At 52.8% G+C, this 18,104-nt stretch overlaps 1 protein-coding gene across 5 annotated transcripts in view; it reads right to left on the reverse strand.

Annotated features, from left to right (window-relative positions):
* The window catches only part of MYO5B (myosin VB), a 335,064-nt gene that overhangs the window by 61,317 nt on the left and 255,643 nt on the right, over positions 1-18,104 (reverse strand). For all 5 annotated transcript variants that reach the window (XM_086373450.1, XM_086373448.1, XM_086373451.1 and 2 more), the window contains exons 15-21: positions 16,883-17,023; positions 15,921-16,018; positions 11,192-11,278; positions 10,609-10,720; positions 5,365-5,576; positions 3,275-3,431; positions 1,956-2,195 (exon numbers count right to left, since the gene is read on the reverse strand). In XM_086373450.1, coding sequence (XP_086229576.1) covers positions 1,956-2,195; positions 3,275-3,431; positions 5,365-5,576; positions 10,609-10,720; positions 11,192-11,278; positions 15,921-16,018; positions 16,883-17,023 — 1,047 coding nt within the window. The remainder of the gene's footprint in view (positions 1-1,955; positions 2,196-3,274; positions 3,432-5,364; positions 5,577-10,608; positions 10,721-11,191; positions 11,279-15,920; positions 16,019-16,882; positions 17,024-18,104) is intronic.

Here is an 18,104-nt window from a genome sequence, read left to right on the forward strand (position 1 = left end):
TCCTGGCATGTGTGTCTCCTATCCTCCTGGCTAAGAATCTGTGTGTGTTGGGGAGCAGCCTCCTGAGTTGTCTCCAGGCATTACACACAAAACAGAAACCCATTCGCTTACAACAGGTGAGCCCCACCTTCTAAGAGGCTGCAATACAACGAGATTCTAACGTCCTGGTTCCACAGGTTGTTTATGACTCCTCTCAAGACAGAGAGCCAAGCATCTTCTTTGACACCAGGTCCCACACTCCACTACAAAACACTGGCTGGTCCAAGGATGACATTCTCCACGAGAATGAACTCAGAACAAAGCTAAGCGTCTTCCCTGGACTGAGGAATTCTCACATGTCTGAAGAATCTCCTAATATGCAGATATCCCCAAATTTGGCTGGAGGTGGCAGAACATTCTCCGGAACCAAATTGCCAAGTTTCAATCTTAACCATGCCACTTCCTAGCTTTGTGACCTCGTAGGCTACTTGGTCTCTCTGTGCCTCAGATTAAAATGGGAATAACGTTAAATCTTACAGGGTGTGGTGAGGATTAAATGACTTAACACGTGAGGAGAGTGCCTGGCACACAATTGAGCAACATGGGGAGGGACATATGAAAACAAAACCTAACTCCCCCCTCCCTGCCTTCTCTCCTCACCCTCTGCACACAGGGCACCCTGCCCAGGGAGGGTAACACCAGCCACTGCTCATAGATATTTGCCAAGTAGGAAGCTTAAGGCAAAAAGCTCTTTTTAAAAACAGGTCTTTTAAATCTGCTTCTCTTTGATGTTCCAGCACGTGGAGTGTAAAATACTAGATTTATTTTTAACCTCTTGAGTTAACTTCGAAAATCAGCAATGACAACACAGGGACTGATGGCTGGAAGAGGCGGCCAGTACACGAGGCTCCACGCACGGAACAATGGTGCTCACAAAGCCTGCTCCTTCCTCGGACCACACTGTTCGCTCAGAAAGTTAATGGGGGCACTTTGACTATGCGAATGTCTTTCCCGGCCAGTCGTCAATAGCCATAGAGTAATAAGAATCATGGCGATGAGAGCAATAATACAGGTCCGCCGTGCGCCTGTGTTTTCCACATGGCTGAGCCCAGAGAGCCATTTTTCCTGTCTACTCCCGATGCTCTGAGCAGTTGTGTCTTCCTCCCTGACCTGACCTATCACTGCGGGCCAACCCTGTGCGAGCTTTCTGTCTCACTTCTCCACCAGGGAGCCGAGCCAAATGAGACTCCCATGGGACTCACACAGAGATAAACACCCAGGGTGACAGTCCCTTCTCCGGAAGGTTGGTCTTTTTTTGCAAGAACAGAGAGGCAGTAACATCTGACTACTTTGGGGTTCCTATTTAGGGCAGCTGGTTTAGGTGTAAAATGGCTCATTTATTTTCTTGCCCTACTGGGATCATGAGAAGCTTTAAAAAGTGCCTAGCATAGATTAGATACAATAAAACCAGTGACCGCCAAGGCAATGCCAACTCTCTCTTTCTCCATCCCTTGCACCGGGCACGTTCACCCCCTTCCTTCCCTCCGTCCTCACCTTTTCTTTCTCAGGAGGCACCAGAAACCCTCTAGGCATTGCAGGAGCCTGGCCCTGAGGTCACTAACACCCCACAAGCCCAAGGAGCCTGCTTTCAACTCTGGAAACCCATTTTAGCCACGATGCAGGAAAGAACTGACTCTCTAGTGACATTTGGGGTTAAGAAACCAACATCATCCTCGTTATGGCTGCAGGATCAGGCAGACCGGGGCTGGAGTGCTGGTTCTAGCACTTCCTAATTCTGTGATCTTGGCCAAGTATTTGATGCTCCAGATCCACACTTCGCTTACCCGTATTATGGCCTCGTGAAGCTGCATGGGGATCAATTGAGAGCTCCCCGGAGGAAGCGGTGGGTCTCTCTCAAACATGCCCATGGAGTCTCGCCCCGGCCCCAACCCCCAGGTGGGAGTCGAGACACTGACCTGGTCATCGATCTTCCGCTGCAGCTGGACAATCTTGTTCTCCATGCCCACGTTGAGGCGCTTCAGGTGCTCCGCGGAGCGCGCTTCGATCCTGAGGGCCTTCAGCGCCTGCTTGGCCTTGAGCCTCCGGAAGCCGCACTGGATGACAACGGCCGCACCCCGCAGCCGCTGGAAGCGCCTGCGAGCCATCCAGCCCCGCACGTGCTTCTGGATGACGGTGGCCTTGTGCTCCCTGAGGACCTAGCAGGGGACAAGCACACACCTGGTGGGTCTGCACTGCACCGCGGGAGCCAGGGGCTCGTGCACAGCTCGCAGGAGGCGAGAGCCAAGGTCGGTGAGCTACCGCTGCCCTATGACTTGAGGCTTTGGTGGCCGCCTGTCTTATGAACAAGTTGCAACTAAGTCCGGTGGCAGCTGTCAAACCCTCATTTCTAATTTTTTAACTCACTAGGAAACCACAGTCTAAAAAAAAAAAAAACCTCAGAGGGGCTTAAAGATCATCCAGCTGATAGCCCCCCATTCAACAGATGTGGATCCGCTCCTGGTGCCAGTAAGCTGGAGGCGAAGTGAGATGGTTGTGTGGGATTGTCAACTGGGTTACTGGTTTACAGTTAACTTGGCTTGTAATTTGGTCTTTCTTTTTTCCTATAGTTAAAAAACCACTCAGAAAATTAAAGCATCATCAATGCCCTCATTATAATGCCCTGCAAAATAAATGTTTGCAGAATGAATGAAAGTGTTAGTCACTCAGTTGTGTCTGACTCTTTGTGATCCCAAGGACTGTAGCATGCCAGGCTCCTCTGTCCATGGGATTCTCCAGGCAAGAATACTAGAGTGGGTTGCCATTCCCTTCTCCAGGGGGTCTTTCTGATCCAGGGATCGAACCCAGGTCTCCTGCATTGCAGGCAGATTCCTTACCATTTCAGCCCTCTTGCCTTTGGACTGGGACTGTACCATGACTGCCTGGTCCTCAGGCCTTCAGACTCAGGGAGAGTTACTCCCCTGGGTTTCTTGAGTCTCCAGTGTGTACACAGTACATCAAGAACTGCTCAGCCTTCATACCTACATGTGTCAGTTCCTCATAATAAACCTTATCCACACGCACACAGACACATGCATCTCCTGTGGCTTCTGTCTCTCTGGTGAACCCTGAGTCACTGTGCCTCATGAGACTTCAGTCAGGATTCAGTGGGAGCAGAGTTGCAAAATTCCTTAGAAAAAAGTGAGAAGTGCCCAACAAGTGCTGAGGTTGGTGCCAAGCCATCTGCTGCTGCTCAGGGCCGAGTCCACAGCCCGAGTCCCCGGGGGCGGCTACGCACCTGGTGGTAGATTCTCCGCACAAACATGCCCCGAGCGAAGGCCTGGATGACGACGGCGGCCCTGCGGACCCTCTGGTAGGCCTGGAGGGCCCTCCGCATGCGGTACTGCTTCTGGAGCACCACGGCCGCCCGGGTCCTCCGCAGATGCTTGGCCAGTCTGGGGAGGGAGAGAGCGGTGGGCCCTTTGTGAACACAAACCCTTTCCCCTCGGCCCTGCCTGGTCACCTGCTGGCTAGGCCAACTTGTGTCCCCATTACCGGCCTTGAGACACAGCTCAGAACAGAACTGGCTTCCTCTACCTTGTCCAAAAACTCTTGCCACATATTTACAACTCAAAGTCTGATCAACTCTGATCCTCATCCGTCCATTCCCCGACCCACAAAGCCTCTCCTATAACCTGGGCAGCCCTCAAGGACATCACGTGTTCACGCTCGGGTCTGTCCCTGGACCTCACCGGGCTCGGAGGGGTCAGGGGCTGGGTCTTAGCATCCTTGTACCCCTACATCTAGTATAGGGCCTGGCACGGCAGCGCATGGGAAGTATCTGCTGAATGAAGGTCACCTTCTCAGGCCTGTGGCGACCTCTCTTTACTTTCTCACCTCTCAGCCTTTCTGCCGGGGATGCACTGCACATGGGCATCTACTTCCCTCTGTTTAATTTCTACATTCCCCGTCTCACCCCTCAAGGCAGACATAAAGTCAGTCCAACACTTTTTAGCCCCTGCAAAGGCTCTGTTTGGTGTCAGACCCATAGCAAGTGCTCAACGAGAGACTAAGAATATTAAAAGCTAGAAAGGACCTTGGACATCATCTAGCACAGCTCCGGAGTGGGCGGTAACTCACTCAGCCCTGCTCTGCTTGCTTAAATGAGTCTGACTCCTGGCAGCTCTCCCTGAACACTCTCTCTAAAATACAAACTCCCTGCAGGGAGAACGCAGGCCATCCCACTACCCAGGACAGAGTCCTGTGCCCCAGGGTGCTCGGCGATGCCCTAACTGTGGATGACAACTTAGTGTGGACACCACTGACAACTCTCTCATTTCTGTAGCTTTTGTTCTAGAGACCACCTCTCAACCGTTCACAGGTAATTAACAGCATTCATCATCTCTGGTTCTGCTTGGATAAACAGCTTATAACAAGGACATGAGGGGGAGCCGGAGCAATCTTCTAACTTTACAGTACAGTGGGTGCCTGCTCTGGGCTTGTTTCGATATTCAAGCAGAGAGGCCTGAGGAGTCACTTATGAAACTTAGGCCTCCAAATGCAAGGCGTCCTAGAGATTACTGTCACTTCAAGAAAACTGCAATCTGCAGAGGTCACTAATGTTGAACCACGGCTGGGTCCAAAATCTGATGACCCATGTAAAGGCTGGGGGGTGGGTCTCACGGCAAGGGATGGGGGTGTCCTCTATGCCCATCTCCATGGTGACGCTCATACTGATTCAGCGCTTCAGCAACCCAACGACATCACTAGGAGGGGATGTTTTCAACAAAGTAGCCTCTTTTGTGTGGTGCTGGGCTGGGGCAGGGCAGCCCACTGGTATCAGGCTTTGCCCCAAGGGAGCTGCTTGTGGTCAGACAAGTCTCCCCCTCCCTCTCCCCGTGCTGGCTGAGTGCAACAGCTCATAGAAGGGACCTCCCCCGGCCTTTTCATTCAGCCCTAACCAAACTCCTAAGGGATTCTGAAATCGGTGGCATAAGTCATGAAGCTGAGTGTACTTTACCTGTGAGAGAAAGGCTGAATTCATCTCTCTTGCGGAAAGAGGATTGTTTTATTTAAGTGTTTAAGCAAAGGGCAAACGGAGGTTTGGCTGGAAAACCAGCCAGTCCTAAGCTAGCACTGGTGGGTGGGGACAGACTGGGGGAGACAGGAGACCTGGGAACTAGACCTACTGGCTCAGGTGAGAAGGGGAGGAGAGAGGGGCCCGGCTGCTGGGGGAAAGCTGGATATAGACAGGGCCCCGGAGGACGGCGCTCTACCCACAAGGGCTGATTGAGGCCAGTCAGCTCAGAGCCAGGCCTGCCCGCCACCCCCCACCCATCCCCTGCACCCCACCGCACCGACCACTAGCTCAGGTGTGCCCCAGCTCACCTGCGGGCTAGGTATCCTCGGCAGTACCTCTGCAGAGTTAAGGTGGCTCCCTTCAACCTGCGGTACTTCACCTTCTGCAGCCAGCCCCGCACGGCTTTCTGGATCATGATGGTGGCCGCCCGGAACTTGTCAGCCCGAAGCTTCTCCAGGTAGGCCACCTGGCCGGCCCGGAAGAAGATCTTGGTGCGGCCAAACTGGAACTTGTCAGGATCCTTGACGAGGCAGGGAGGGGAGCTGGTTCATCACCCGTGAGCGGCAAAGGAACGCACCCCATCGCCCCAGTCGCTCCCCTGCACGATTTCCCTGCTGGGTCTCACGCGCCCCTGGCTCCTTAAACAACCGCTGAAGAGTCGGTGTGTAACCGACGCCGACCCGTCCCTACTGCTGCTCAGACACCGAGCACAGTGGTAAGAAGCAGGCCTGCCCGCCAGCAGCTGGCATCACAGCGAGGGCATCTGGGCAAGCAGACAAGGACACAGCACATTTCAGGCAGTGCTGAGGGTTATGAAGACAACAAACCTCCATGAGGTTTGTGCACCGTGACATTTACACACAGTGACATCGATTAATCAATAAGACTGACTCGGTGGTGATGTGATTTAGGTTGTGGGGGCTCCTGAGTCACTTTGGGCAGTTTATATCAGCTCTTTATGCCTCAGTTTCCTCATCTGTGCAACCGGGGTCATGTTTGTATCTTTCTCTAAAGGCAGTGTGAAGATGAGATGGAGTGCATGAAACATAGTAAGAGGGCTGGAGGATGGGATGCAGATGCTGAATAGGCTAAAGGAGGAAGGCATCTCAATGGAGGGGCTGTTCAAGCAAAGACCTGAATGGAGTGAAAGCAGGCAGGTGTGGGAAATTACACATACATTGCGAATAACCCCCAAGTACATTCTATTTGGTGTCTAACTATGCTGTGAACTATTTCTTCAGACAGATGGTGACTGTCTTTAGCGACATGTACTTAGGTTAAAATTAGGGGCCCTTTCCATGTTTGCCCTAGTGGACAAGCGAAGATGACCCAGCAGTGTGTGTGTATGCGTGCGTGTGTGTGTGTGTGTGTGCGTGCGTGTGCGTGCATGTGTGTGTGTGTGCATGCGTGTGTGTGCGTGTGTGTGTGGACAGGCCTGGGCTACAGCACAGTACTCAGTAGGTGGCCCATGATAACTGAGTGCTCTTTGTAAACACACATCATCTAATTTTGCTCACTGAGCATGAAGACCATTATAAGAAGGAGATAATGAGCCAAGGTGTAAGGAAAACACACAAATATATATTTCATGTTGACCAGCGGCTCTGAAACCATGCTGAGTCGACACTCGTCATGGCCAAGCCCTGTACAGCCAACAGGAACCGGGTTCCACGCACAGGTAAGCCAGGCGGCCTGCGCCGGGGCTGAGCTGGGGACACAGCAGCCAGCCGGGCCGTTGCTGACGGTCCCTTCTATGGCTGGGGTGCTGGCGAGGCACGGAGGAGCGAGCTGCATGCCTGGTTCTCATTCCTGCCTCTGCTTTGGGCCTCAGCTCATGCCAGGAGGAACCAAGGCTGGGCTGGGCGGGGCAGCTTTGAGATGCCTGAGGCCTGGGCTTCATCATCCCCCGGCTGGGGAGACTCCTCAGTGAGGACGGGTTGGCGACTCAACCCTCACAGTTTGGGGACAAGCCTGGCTACTAGGTCTTCAGCAGAGTCATGGCCTGGGGGGCGGGGCGGTGCCTGTTGTATCCCTGGGGCCATGGTACACTGGCTCCAGTTCCTATCCTGGAAGAAACCACCAGGGAAATGGCAGGCTGGTCTGCAGAGCCACCATTTGTATGGAGGAGGATTTCTCTGAAGGCTCCAGCGGTGCGCCTGTCACCACGGGCCTGATGGCGGCACGCCTCCTCGCCCAGACATCTGCTTTCTCTGACCCCTAGAACTGACCATACTTTCCACATACTGATCAGAGGTCATCTCCTGAGAACCCGTCTCTGATAATCAGAGACCGAGGGGATAGGAAGAAATCTTAGCAGCCCATCCCAAGCCACTCTCTTATGGCACAGGTGCCGAGAATGTTGAGGTGACTTGCCAAAGGTCTCACTGAAAACATCAAGGAATAGAACCCAAGACCCAGGACTCCTCAGCCAGAGGTCTCTTTATTGCATCATGCCCATTTGTAGGACCACCTCCTCTTCACACTCCTCTCATATGTATCTCCTCACGCTCCCTGGGTTCCCAGCAGAAGCTCGTTAATCCACTCCTTCACTGTCGGGATGCAGGTTCAGGTTTTCCTGATGGCCAGTGACGTCTGTAACTACACTAGATGACCGTCGGTCCTGGGGGGCAGGGCCCCCCTAGTCGGCTCCTTTGTAACTCTCACTGACCACTCTAAGGTAGTACATAGGAAGAATTCAAGAACTCAAAACCCATTTGTGGAGTTAAAGAAAAAACACGTTCAAGCTAATGATGGAGGGATTCCTACACTCCTCACAGGAGACCACCACTCCTGAGCAACCTCACGATTCAGCCCCCGCACCTGGCTGCCCCTGGACGAACAGCCTGCTGCCAGGCCTACACGCCCCTTCATCACGGCTTCTCTCCTAATCACTCTGCCCTAGTATTACTTAGTACTTTCCCGGAAAGTGCAGGGAGCTGGCCTGTGCCCTTCTAGTATAACGGATGACTTTGCCAAGTCTCAACCGCTTAAAGGCTCAGGTCACTTAGCAGGAGTACTAGCAGCACTGGTGACCAGAAGGTGCGCCCCCGCATCCCCAGAGGGAAGAGACAGAGAAGGTTTCCAAGGGAGTCCTGAACACTGAACCCTATTACGTCTGAAAAGTGAAAGAGTGTTAGACGCTCAGCCCTGTCTCTTTGTGACCCCATGGACTGTAGTTGGTCAGGCCCCTTCCTCCGTCCCTGGGATTCTCCAAGCAAGAAAACTGGAGTGGGTGGCCATTCCCTTCTCCGGGTGATCTCCCCGACCCAGGGATCAAACCCAGGTCTGCTGCATCGCAGGCACACTCTCCCGTCTGAGCCACCAGGGAAACCCACTCCTGTCTAGGAACGGCAATTACGCACCGTGACACTGATTGATCAATCAGACTGATTCAGTGGTGACGTGGTTTAGGTTGTGGGGGCTCCTGAGTCACTTTGGGCCATGTGTATCAGCTGTTTTTGCCTCAGTTTCCTCATCTGTGCAATGGGGGTCATGTTTGTGTCTTTCTCTTAAGGCAGCGTGAAGATGAATGGAGTGTGTGAAACAGAAAAACGTCTGACTTGTACTAAGGCTCAGGGACTGTGAGCCACTGGTGGCAGGTTTCATCGGGACAAGCTCATCTGTCACCCAAGCAGCCACCTGCACAAACTCGAGCTCCTGTGATGTCCAGTGGCTGTGCCGGGAACACGACGACAGTGAGACCCTGGCCATTCAGTTGTTCCACAGTCTGGTGAAATGACAAACAAGCCCCTAACTACAATACAAGGGGAGAAACGCAATAATGGAGGACAGAAGTGGAGAAGTGTTGGCCAGTGACTAACTCCATCTGGGGGAGCCAGGAACGGGCTTCATGGACCAGAAAGCACTTTAGAGCTCAGTTCAGAAGGCAAGAACCTGGCCAGACACGACAAAGGTGGGGAGAGCACTCCAGGCAGAGGAAACAGCACTTATTCACATACTTTAGGGGATTCACTGGTTCATTCATGCATTCCATAAATGCCTGGTGAGTGACATCTATGTGTCAGGCTCAGGGCTCATAACTTAGGGGGAGTGTCAATGCAAAGGCCGTCCTCTGCAAGAGAGGAAAGACATCTCGAGCACAGGACAGCACACCAGGGGCTCAGAGACTGCTGGACTGAGGAAGGCAGGAGGGCGGGGTCAGCATGCAAGCTGGGGGATGTCGAACCAGAGGCCCGAGTGCATCAAGGAGCGGGTCCGCACGGCGGCCCTCGGTCCTGCCGGCTGGAGGGGAGTGCGGTGGGGGACGCTGAGTCAGCTGGTCTGATTTGGGGCCCCTCCAGATCGCCTTCTGCGTGGGGAGCAACAGTTCCACTGGAAGCGTGGGGAAACCAGGGAAGGGAGAGGAAGAGTGGAACTAGGGCCCCGGGGAAAGCAGGAGCTAGACCCAGGGCTGAGCGGGCTGCTGAGAGACTTGACCACACAAACAGGCCAGCTCCCGGTGCCAACAGAGGAGGAAGACGCCTGACGCTCCCTTTCACCCAGGGTTCAGCCGACCCAGAACACATTTTTCTCACCCATGTAGAAAGAGACGTTGAAATGTAGATACTGGCAGATGTTCCACAGCACAAACCTCAATTAACCAGAGTCCAACGGACCAAAGGCAACCTTCAGTTAAGAAGACTGCCACCCTCGTTTCTCTACGGAACGTTTAGCCCAGCATTCTGTACTGTCTATAGCTACAGTCTTGAGCTGCTAAGACAACATTGTGCTCAGAGGGTGACTGTGTCACTTTTACAAAATAACTTACGATTTTAAACTTGGTCATCTGGCAATGAACTATACTCCAAATGAACAGATTTTCCTAACAATATGATACTTAATTTTTTTTTAAGTTGATGCCTGCAATTCTCTTCCCTTCTGAAAGGAAGATTCTCAATGTAATCTAACCATTTATTGAGATCATTAAGTACCATACTCTGCTGTAATCCCTGAATACTCTAAAACCAAGAAACACACAGGGATCTGCCCCTCATCAAAGACCCCCAAGAGCTCAGCTGTCATTCTCCAGCCCCAAGCGTCAGCTGCCGAGTTCAGGTTGTTTCAGATAAAATGAAATCCACTGTCTTATTTAAAACAAGCATCTGAGGTTGGGCCTGATGCTGGCTCTGCGATGGGGAAGACACGGGAGGCGCGGGTATTTCCCCCTCGGCTGGCTTCCAGGCCACCGTGCTTGGGCTCCGGATCAGAGCCCCGCAGGTTCACTGGCGCCAGCAGGCAGGCCGAGCGGAGGAGCCCGGGCTTTGGGGAGCGCAGGGATCGGGGCCAGCAGCTTGGGGCCTTATCATGACCCCTAGGGCACTGTATAAACAATTTCATTTTCTACGGAACCTGTTATGTGGGAAAGGCTGGGAATGTCTCCAGGCAGGTGGAAAAGGGGCTTTTCCTTTACAGTCACTGATGCAGGAAAACGGATGAACATCTCAGATGACAGTTTCGGTAAGAGGGGTGAGGACCACTGAGGCAGTTAACACCCCACCCCAAATCCCAGGGCACCGCACCTGGAGCTGGAGTCAGGGCTGTGCCCAGCTCACCTTGATGAGGCTCTCCAGCACAGACCTGCAGATGGCCTTTTTGTCTGAGTTGGCAAGGTCTCTCTTCTTGACCAGCACCCGATACCGGTTGAAGAAGTCATGGTAGGACCACCTGGAGAGAAAACCGGTGCGTCAAGGACACGTCCTGCCTCTCGGCCATACAAGGGCCCTGGGTGATCTCAGACAGGGCCCCAGGGGGTCAACACGTCCAGCACAAAGCCCTTCTCAGAGCAGCAAAACACGTTACGGGGCGTTTTGTTCTCCCTCGATGCTGAGAACTTCAGCATGTAGCTGAGTTAAAGAATCACGCCTAGAGGACTGACAGGAAAAAGGATTTTGGAGGCTCTGCTGCTTGGAGGGCTGACCAGCTCGCCGCCCAGACCAACGCCAAGCTGAAATCTGAAAAGCTGTCCAGGAGGATGTTACTCTTGACACCCATACTTCTAGGACAAACTGAGATTCTCTTGTCTGTCGGCTCCCTGCTTGAGCCCTCAGCGTTGGGGAGCGTTTTTGGAGGCTCTGTCTCTGGCTGACAGTGCATAAGGGGGTCCCCTGGGGAGGCGGGCCCCAGGGGGTGCGGTACCTGGATGGGTAGCCAGCCGCGCTGATCCGGATGGTCTCCAACACGCCGCAGGCTCGGAGCTGCTGCACTGCTCTCTTTGGGTTAAAACTGCAAAACACAAGACAAGCAATGAGAGGCCATAGTGGCAAAGAAACAGAACAGGGGAGAGAGAGAGAGACCACCCCTTCCTGCACGGAGGTACAGGCATTGCACGCCTGGGAGCTCAAGGCCAGGGGCCAAGTGCAGGCTAGAAGACAGACGGGCAGCAGCTGAGCCGTCTCCGTTCTGTGCGCGTTCTCACCCTCACCCGGACTGCTCCTCTTATTTGCCCCCCTGCACTCTGTCCACCCTCCCAAGCTCATTCCTGCCTCCTCTGCAGAGCCCAGACAGTGTATTAAAAAGCAGAGACATCACTTTGTTAACAAAGGTCCATATAGTCAAAGCTATGGTTTTTCCAATAGTCATGTATGGATGTGAGAGTTGGACCACAGAGAAGGCTGAGTGCCAAAGAATTGATGCTTTCAAACTGTGGTGCTGGAGAAGACTCTTGACAGTTCCTTGGACTGCAAGGAGATCAAACCAGTCAATCCTAAAGGAAATCAATCCTGAATATTCATTGGAAGGGCTGATGCTGAAACTGAAGCTCCAATACTTTGGCCACCTGATGAGAAGAGCCAACTCATTGGAAAAGACACTGATGATGGGAAAGACTGAAGGCAGGAGAAGGGGACAACAGAGGATGAGATGGTTGGATGGCATCATCGACTCGACGGATTTAAGTTTGAGCAAACTCTGGGACATAGTGAAAGACAGGGAAGCCTGGCATGCTGCAGTCCATGGGGTTGCAGAGTTGGATATGACTGAGCGACTGAACAACAACTGCAGAGCCTTCCCTTATTATTTCTATAGACAGGGGCATCTGTCTTAACTCAGTGGCCAAATCATATACACTTAGCACCTCGAGCATGAGTTGGCTCCCAAGTTAAAAAGGGGAGTTTCAGGCCGCGCAGACCTGGGTGTGAATCATGACGTGGTCACTTACAGCTGCATGTGTGATTTGGGGCAAGTAACACACCTCCTTGTACAGCAGTATCCTCCTCTCTAAGGTGGGGAGAGTGGAAGTGTCCCTTTTAGAGGGTGAGTGTGAAGAGTAAGTGTAACAGCCCACAAAAGCAGTGAGAACAGCGGCTGGCACAACATACAAGGTCACACATGCCATGAGCTGCTGTCATGAGAGCTGCCCAAGAATCACACAGATAAAGAACTTTATCTTCTTGTCTTTAGAGATACAAGCCATGACTTCAGCAACTCACCCGCCCTAAGGTGCTAAGTTTAGTACTGAAAACCCCATTTTTATTCTAACACCTATACTGAGTAGGACACTGGAGTAAAAAGTCAGACGTGGTCTGGATTTTCTCAAGTATCCGCACTTGGAGGGGGGAGACGTGTATAGAGGTAGCGAACTGCAAATGCAAGTGTTATTCACTCAGTCGCGTCTGACTCTCTGTGACTCCACGGACTGTAGCCCACCAGGCTCCTCTGTCTGTGGAATTCTCCAGGCAAGAATACTGGAGTGGGTAACCATTCCCTTCTCCAGGGGATCTTTCCTACTCAGGGATTGATTAAACCACAAGGCACTATGTGATATACGTGGTAAAAATACTGAAAGAAACTGGAGGGAAGGATGCTGGGGTTGGCTGGGGGTAATCAGGGAGTCTTCAGGGAGAAAGAATTAAGCTGACCCTGAATCAATCACCATGATTCAGGATGAGGAATAAATGTTCTTTTTCTTTCTGGCTGTTCTGAAGCTCGGCTGTAGGTGGACGCAGAGTGAGCCCCCTTCAAGGACGTGGGGACCTGGCTCCACCTCAGCAGTCATCTGCCGCCTAAAAGGCTGCAGGCTCCCACCTACTGCCTGGGGCTCTGCGGTGCTGGGCAGGTGCACGCGGGACCCTGAGGCACTCAGGACCACCCACTGCTGAGACCAGCCCACTGGCCTTCAGGAAACCTGGCCGATTGCTCTGACGATGATCCCCACTTCAGAGGATCACACCTGCCCGGGGCCACCTCCTCCCTGGACACTTCCTGTTCTCTCTCCTCTTTATTGCTGCGTTCCCACAGACCCATTGACAGTCACTCTTAGGCTGTCACCAGCTATCTGGGGCTGACAACTCCTTAAGAAGGAGACTATGTCTTTATTCATCGTGATTCCACTGTCCTAGCCCAGTGCCCTGGAGAGATGGCTTCTGAACAAAGGAAGAAGCAGAAGGAAAGACTTTTTATCAAATAGAAGCATTTAGTGCAGGGCAGCAGTCTCCACTGGGGAAAATTTTGCCGCCAAGGAACATTAACGTTAAAAGATGCTGTTAGTTGTCACAGAGGTGGGGGTGTCACTGGCATCTAGGGGGCAGAGGCCAGGGAAGCTGCTACATCTCCTCTAGTGCATGGGACAGCCCTGCAGAAAACCATTACTTGGCCCAAATGCCCACAGTGCTGAGGCTGAGAAAACCCGGCTTTAGGGGAGGGGGAGGAGGGATACAGCACTTTGTTTCCAGAATTATCAATAACATCACAGATTTTCATGACATAAATTTTTATACTGGTCATAAATAATCCTCATTATCTCACTGAAGTCTTTCATCAGGATAACTATTTTTTTTTTTTAGCCACAATTAACAGATGGGGAAATGAAACGAAGACGGCGAGGGCCTCGCTTGGGATGAGCCAAACAAGTGGTAGCTGAGAACGCAGGCCTCCTGACTTGGTTCTGTAACCTCCCCCACTCTACTGGGAGGAAGACTTTGGTCCTGAAGGTAAAGGAGTCTCCTAGAAAAGTGGGCTGTTAGGACTCGCATGTCCCTTTGAGAGTCCCCAGGGGCTTCTCTCACGTGGGAGGAGAGACTCAGCATGAGAACTTGGCACACGATGGGCACCAAGTTCTGATAGATGCATCACCCAAGGTCAGGCCGGCTGTGGGCAGAGCTGGTGGCAGCCCCACACGCTCTGCTCCCGGGCCCAGCGCGCCACTGGTGTCCTTCACACGTAATCTACATCTTTCACACCCGCTGCTTTCCTAACAGCCTCTCTTTTTCTGGAGGCGTCTGGTAAACAGATCCACACAGGGGGATTTCCTGAGCATGTCTCGGGAACTTGGAGGAAAGGAGAAGAGTGGACAGTCAGCCGGCTCCCGAGGAGGCTGATTCGACACTGTCTTCCCAACCTTTTCCAGGACGAGGCCCCTGAGAGTGGAAGTCAAGCTTTATTAACCAATATGAAATGCAGAAGGCAGTTCAGATATTCATCCTGAGAGTCAAGAGTTGCCAAAATAAATTATTTCACAGAAAGAAATTATGCCAGGACCAAAAAGGAAATCAGAAAGATGGGAAGGAATTGCTTGAAAATGGAAAAATGTACCTCCTTTGGCTAGGGGGAGAAGAGCATGTGTGAAGGCTCAGGGGAGCAGGAGGAAAGGCCGCAGGGTGAGTGAGAGAGCATTCTGCAGGCGCAGGGCAGCACTCCAGGCAAGAAATGGAGAGACGCTGAGACAGGGCCACGGTGGCAGGAAGGGACATGGGAGACGGTGGGAGAGACTGTCAGGTGGACTCCACAGGACTTTGACCATGATTGGATCCTAGGGAGTAAGGGCCCTGCTGCCCAATATGGAAGCCACTAGCCACCTGTAAGTAACTAAAATGAAAATAAGACTCCGCTGTCTCAGTCACCCTAGCCACACTGCAAGAACTCAGTAGGCATGTGTGACCATGTAGATCACTGCAGATTTACCAAACAATTCCATCACGGCAGAAGGTTCTACTAGACGGTGCTGGTCCAGAGGGACCCTTAGGTTTCTGGTTTGGAAGAGCCAAGTTTGGTGGGTGGATGAGATGTCAGGAAATGCTTATGCCATTTACTGTGACAGAGACCAAATAAACAGGAACCATTCTGGGGGGCGGGGAGGATGAGTCTGGTTTCAGACATGTTCAGTGTGAGGAGGCCAACAAAGTCACAGCAGACTGGCAGAAATGCCAGGTGGAATCCGGCACAACCCAGAGACGACAGAGATGCCAAAGAATCTTTGCTGAAAAGTCAGATTGGGGTGAGGTCAACCACAGTTGGTTGGCATCACTGTCTCAATGGATCTGAGTTTGAGCAAACTCCAGGAGATGGTGAAGCACAGGGAAGCCTGGCGTGCTGCAGTCCACGGAGTCACAAAGAGCCGGACATGACTGAGTGACTGAACAGCAGCAGCAGCAAACCATATGAGTGGCGACAGAAATGGAAGGAAAATGTCAAGGTAGGAGTAGTGGCAGAATGTGGGTCTCAGAGAGGGGAAAGTGAGCAAGTGTGGATGGTTCTGGAGGCCCAGAAGAGAGGGGTGTGAGACACGGGACCGTCTGCACGTCTCATCACTCGATGCACCACGTGAGGTTACGTTTCCTCCCTGACCACTCCCATCTCTGAACGGAGCAGCTGCTGTGAGATACACTCACGTCCCCATTTAACGGCACACTTCTAACCAGCTCTCTGATTCGTGGGCACCCTAACCATCACTATAAGCAATGTGAGATCGGGGAGCTGGCCCTTCACGGCCCCCAGTTCTCCAAACAGCAGACAGCTGGGGTCCATACTTGGCACATAAACCACCGGGGTGGGGGGCGGGGCTGCAGGACCCGCCACTCATCCCGCCGAGGACCACAGACCCGCGGGGCTGTGCCTGCCCCATGCCCCTGACCTTCGAGGCGACACTCACTGGAAGGGCAGCTTCTCGTCGTTGGGCTTGATGCAGCGGACATAGTGCGGTGTCGTGGCGTTCAGTGTCTCCATGAGCAGATGCAGGGAGGAGCGGAACTGGGGAGACAGAGGTCAGCGCCCTGTGACCTACTCCTCCTCAGCCTTCCGTGGTGAATCACGAATGTCCAGGAGCACCCCCATACTGGGGGTGGGAGCTGTCAATGCTCTTATCGCTTCATTACTGTTTTAACGCAGGGCAGGGAGACCCTCAGGGACCTGGGGGCAGACTCCAGCTCTGACGCTGCTGGGCTGCGTGGCCAACCCCCAGACCCTCCCGCATCCCAGCAACAGGCTCTGCAAAGCACCTGGGGAAAGACCTTCTGGGTGTGTTTCACTCAGCACCCTGATCAGATGAGATGAGGCGAGCAAGGGCCAAGAGTGTGAGAGGGACCGTCACATGGCTGGAGGCCCTGCAGCCCTGATACAGGGTGCCCGGGTGGCATGCTGGCAGTTACTGCCTTACAGGACGCACCCAGAGCAGGCATCTACCAAAGCATGAGGGTCAGTGGCTCAGCAGGTACTCTGCTCTCCTGGGAGACATGCTGGACGTCAAGGCCCACAGCAGGAGCCGTTTCTCAATTTCGGGTCCCCAGGCTATTGATCCCGCCCTCCCAGACTGCACCCCTAGCCCTCCAGGCTCACCCTCAGGTGTCTGTGGTCCTGCGATGTAGTCCCCCCTGACAGGGATCAGACACTCAACGTGGGGCTAGAGTCCTCCCCTCTCTCCCTTTCCAGTTCCCTCTAGTGAAGGTTTTGCACCTTCCTTCTTCAAAGGGCACAGAAGGACCAGGCTGGGGCTGGGGATGTGGTTACCGAGGCCACTCGGGCCCCCCTCTGACTCTGCCCCTCTGTCCTTCATCTCCAGAGAGGCAGTCTTGCCTCACGTGCCAGGCTCCACAGCTCCGGGGCCTGGGGGCTAACCTGGTAACCCACGGTTTTCTTGTGCTCCTTGTTGGAGGCTTTCACGGGGGGTCTGGAGGAGCGAATGTTGATCTTGGAAGAAGCGGTGGCGGTGGGAGCAGAGTCTTTGCCATCATGGAACAAGTCAGCCACCAGCGGGAACTAGAAACAAACAGAGGAAGAAGATGGAGAACAAGAGCTCTTGGACTTTATGCTGCTTGCACTCTTTCCAAGTGGCCTTCCAAGACACGCCAGAGGGAACTGGAGACACATGTCCACACAAACGCTTGCACACCAGTGTCTGTGGCAGCATCATTCCTAGTAGCTACAAAGCAGGAACAATCCAAACGCCCGTCAACTGCTGAATGGATAAACAGAATGTGATGTATACACACAACGGAATATTGCTCAACAGTGTAAAGGAATGAAATCCTCGTTCATGCTAAAACCTGCCTGGACCTTGGAAACACACCAAGTGAAAAAGTCAGACACAGCAGACCACACAGTGTGTGATTCCACTTACTAGAAATGTCCAGGGACAGAAGGTAGTTTAGAGTTGGCCAGGGGGCTGAGGAAATGGGGAAAGTGGAATGACTGCTAATGGGAACAGAGTTTCTCCTTGGAGTAACGAAAATATTCTTGAATTTACCATGGTAATGGCTGTGGTGACTATACTCAAACTGCTGAATTATACACTTCAACTTGGGGTATAAGTTGGGGTCAACTTGGGGTATAAGTTGGGGTCAACTTGGGGTATAAGAATTATATTTTAAAGAAAGGAAGGGAAAAAAGTAATTTCCCCAGGCAATCTTACATAACCTTCACCTACAAAGATGGGCAAAACTTCTTTCCCTTCTGGAGTGGTAGAAGGAAGCTATGGTCTAATAAAGCTGTTTAAAATTTTCCACACTTATTATTACTGCATCTTGTAAAGTTATTTAACTTAAGCCTTAATTTCTTCATCAGTAAAATGGGGATAAGGACAGACTCGCTATATGGAGTTGCTATGAGACTAGGTAAGATAACCTCTCTGTTAACGCGCTGTGTACACTGGGGTGAAGGTCAGGCCAGGCACGGGGCAGGTGGGACACAGTCCCAGCTCTCAAGGCACTGGTCGTGCCAGCATCCCTTGGGGAAGTAGATGCTGGGGACAGGATCAAGGGTTGGAAGGCCACTACCATGTGCCTGCGGGTGGGGAGGGGACAAAAGGAGCAGCCGGGCCCCGCCCTCTAACCCTGAGCCA

This window comes from Bos grunniens, chromosome 24 (genome assembly GCF_055505025.1).
Source record: "Bos grunniens cultivar Pamir isolate PY7600 chromosome 24, Bosgru_T2T1.0, whole genome shotgun sequence".
Classification (NCBI taxonomy): domain Eukaryota; kingdom Metazoa; phylum Chordata; class Mammalia; order Artiodactyla; family Bovidae; genus Bos; species Bos grunniens.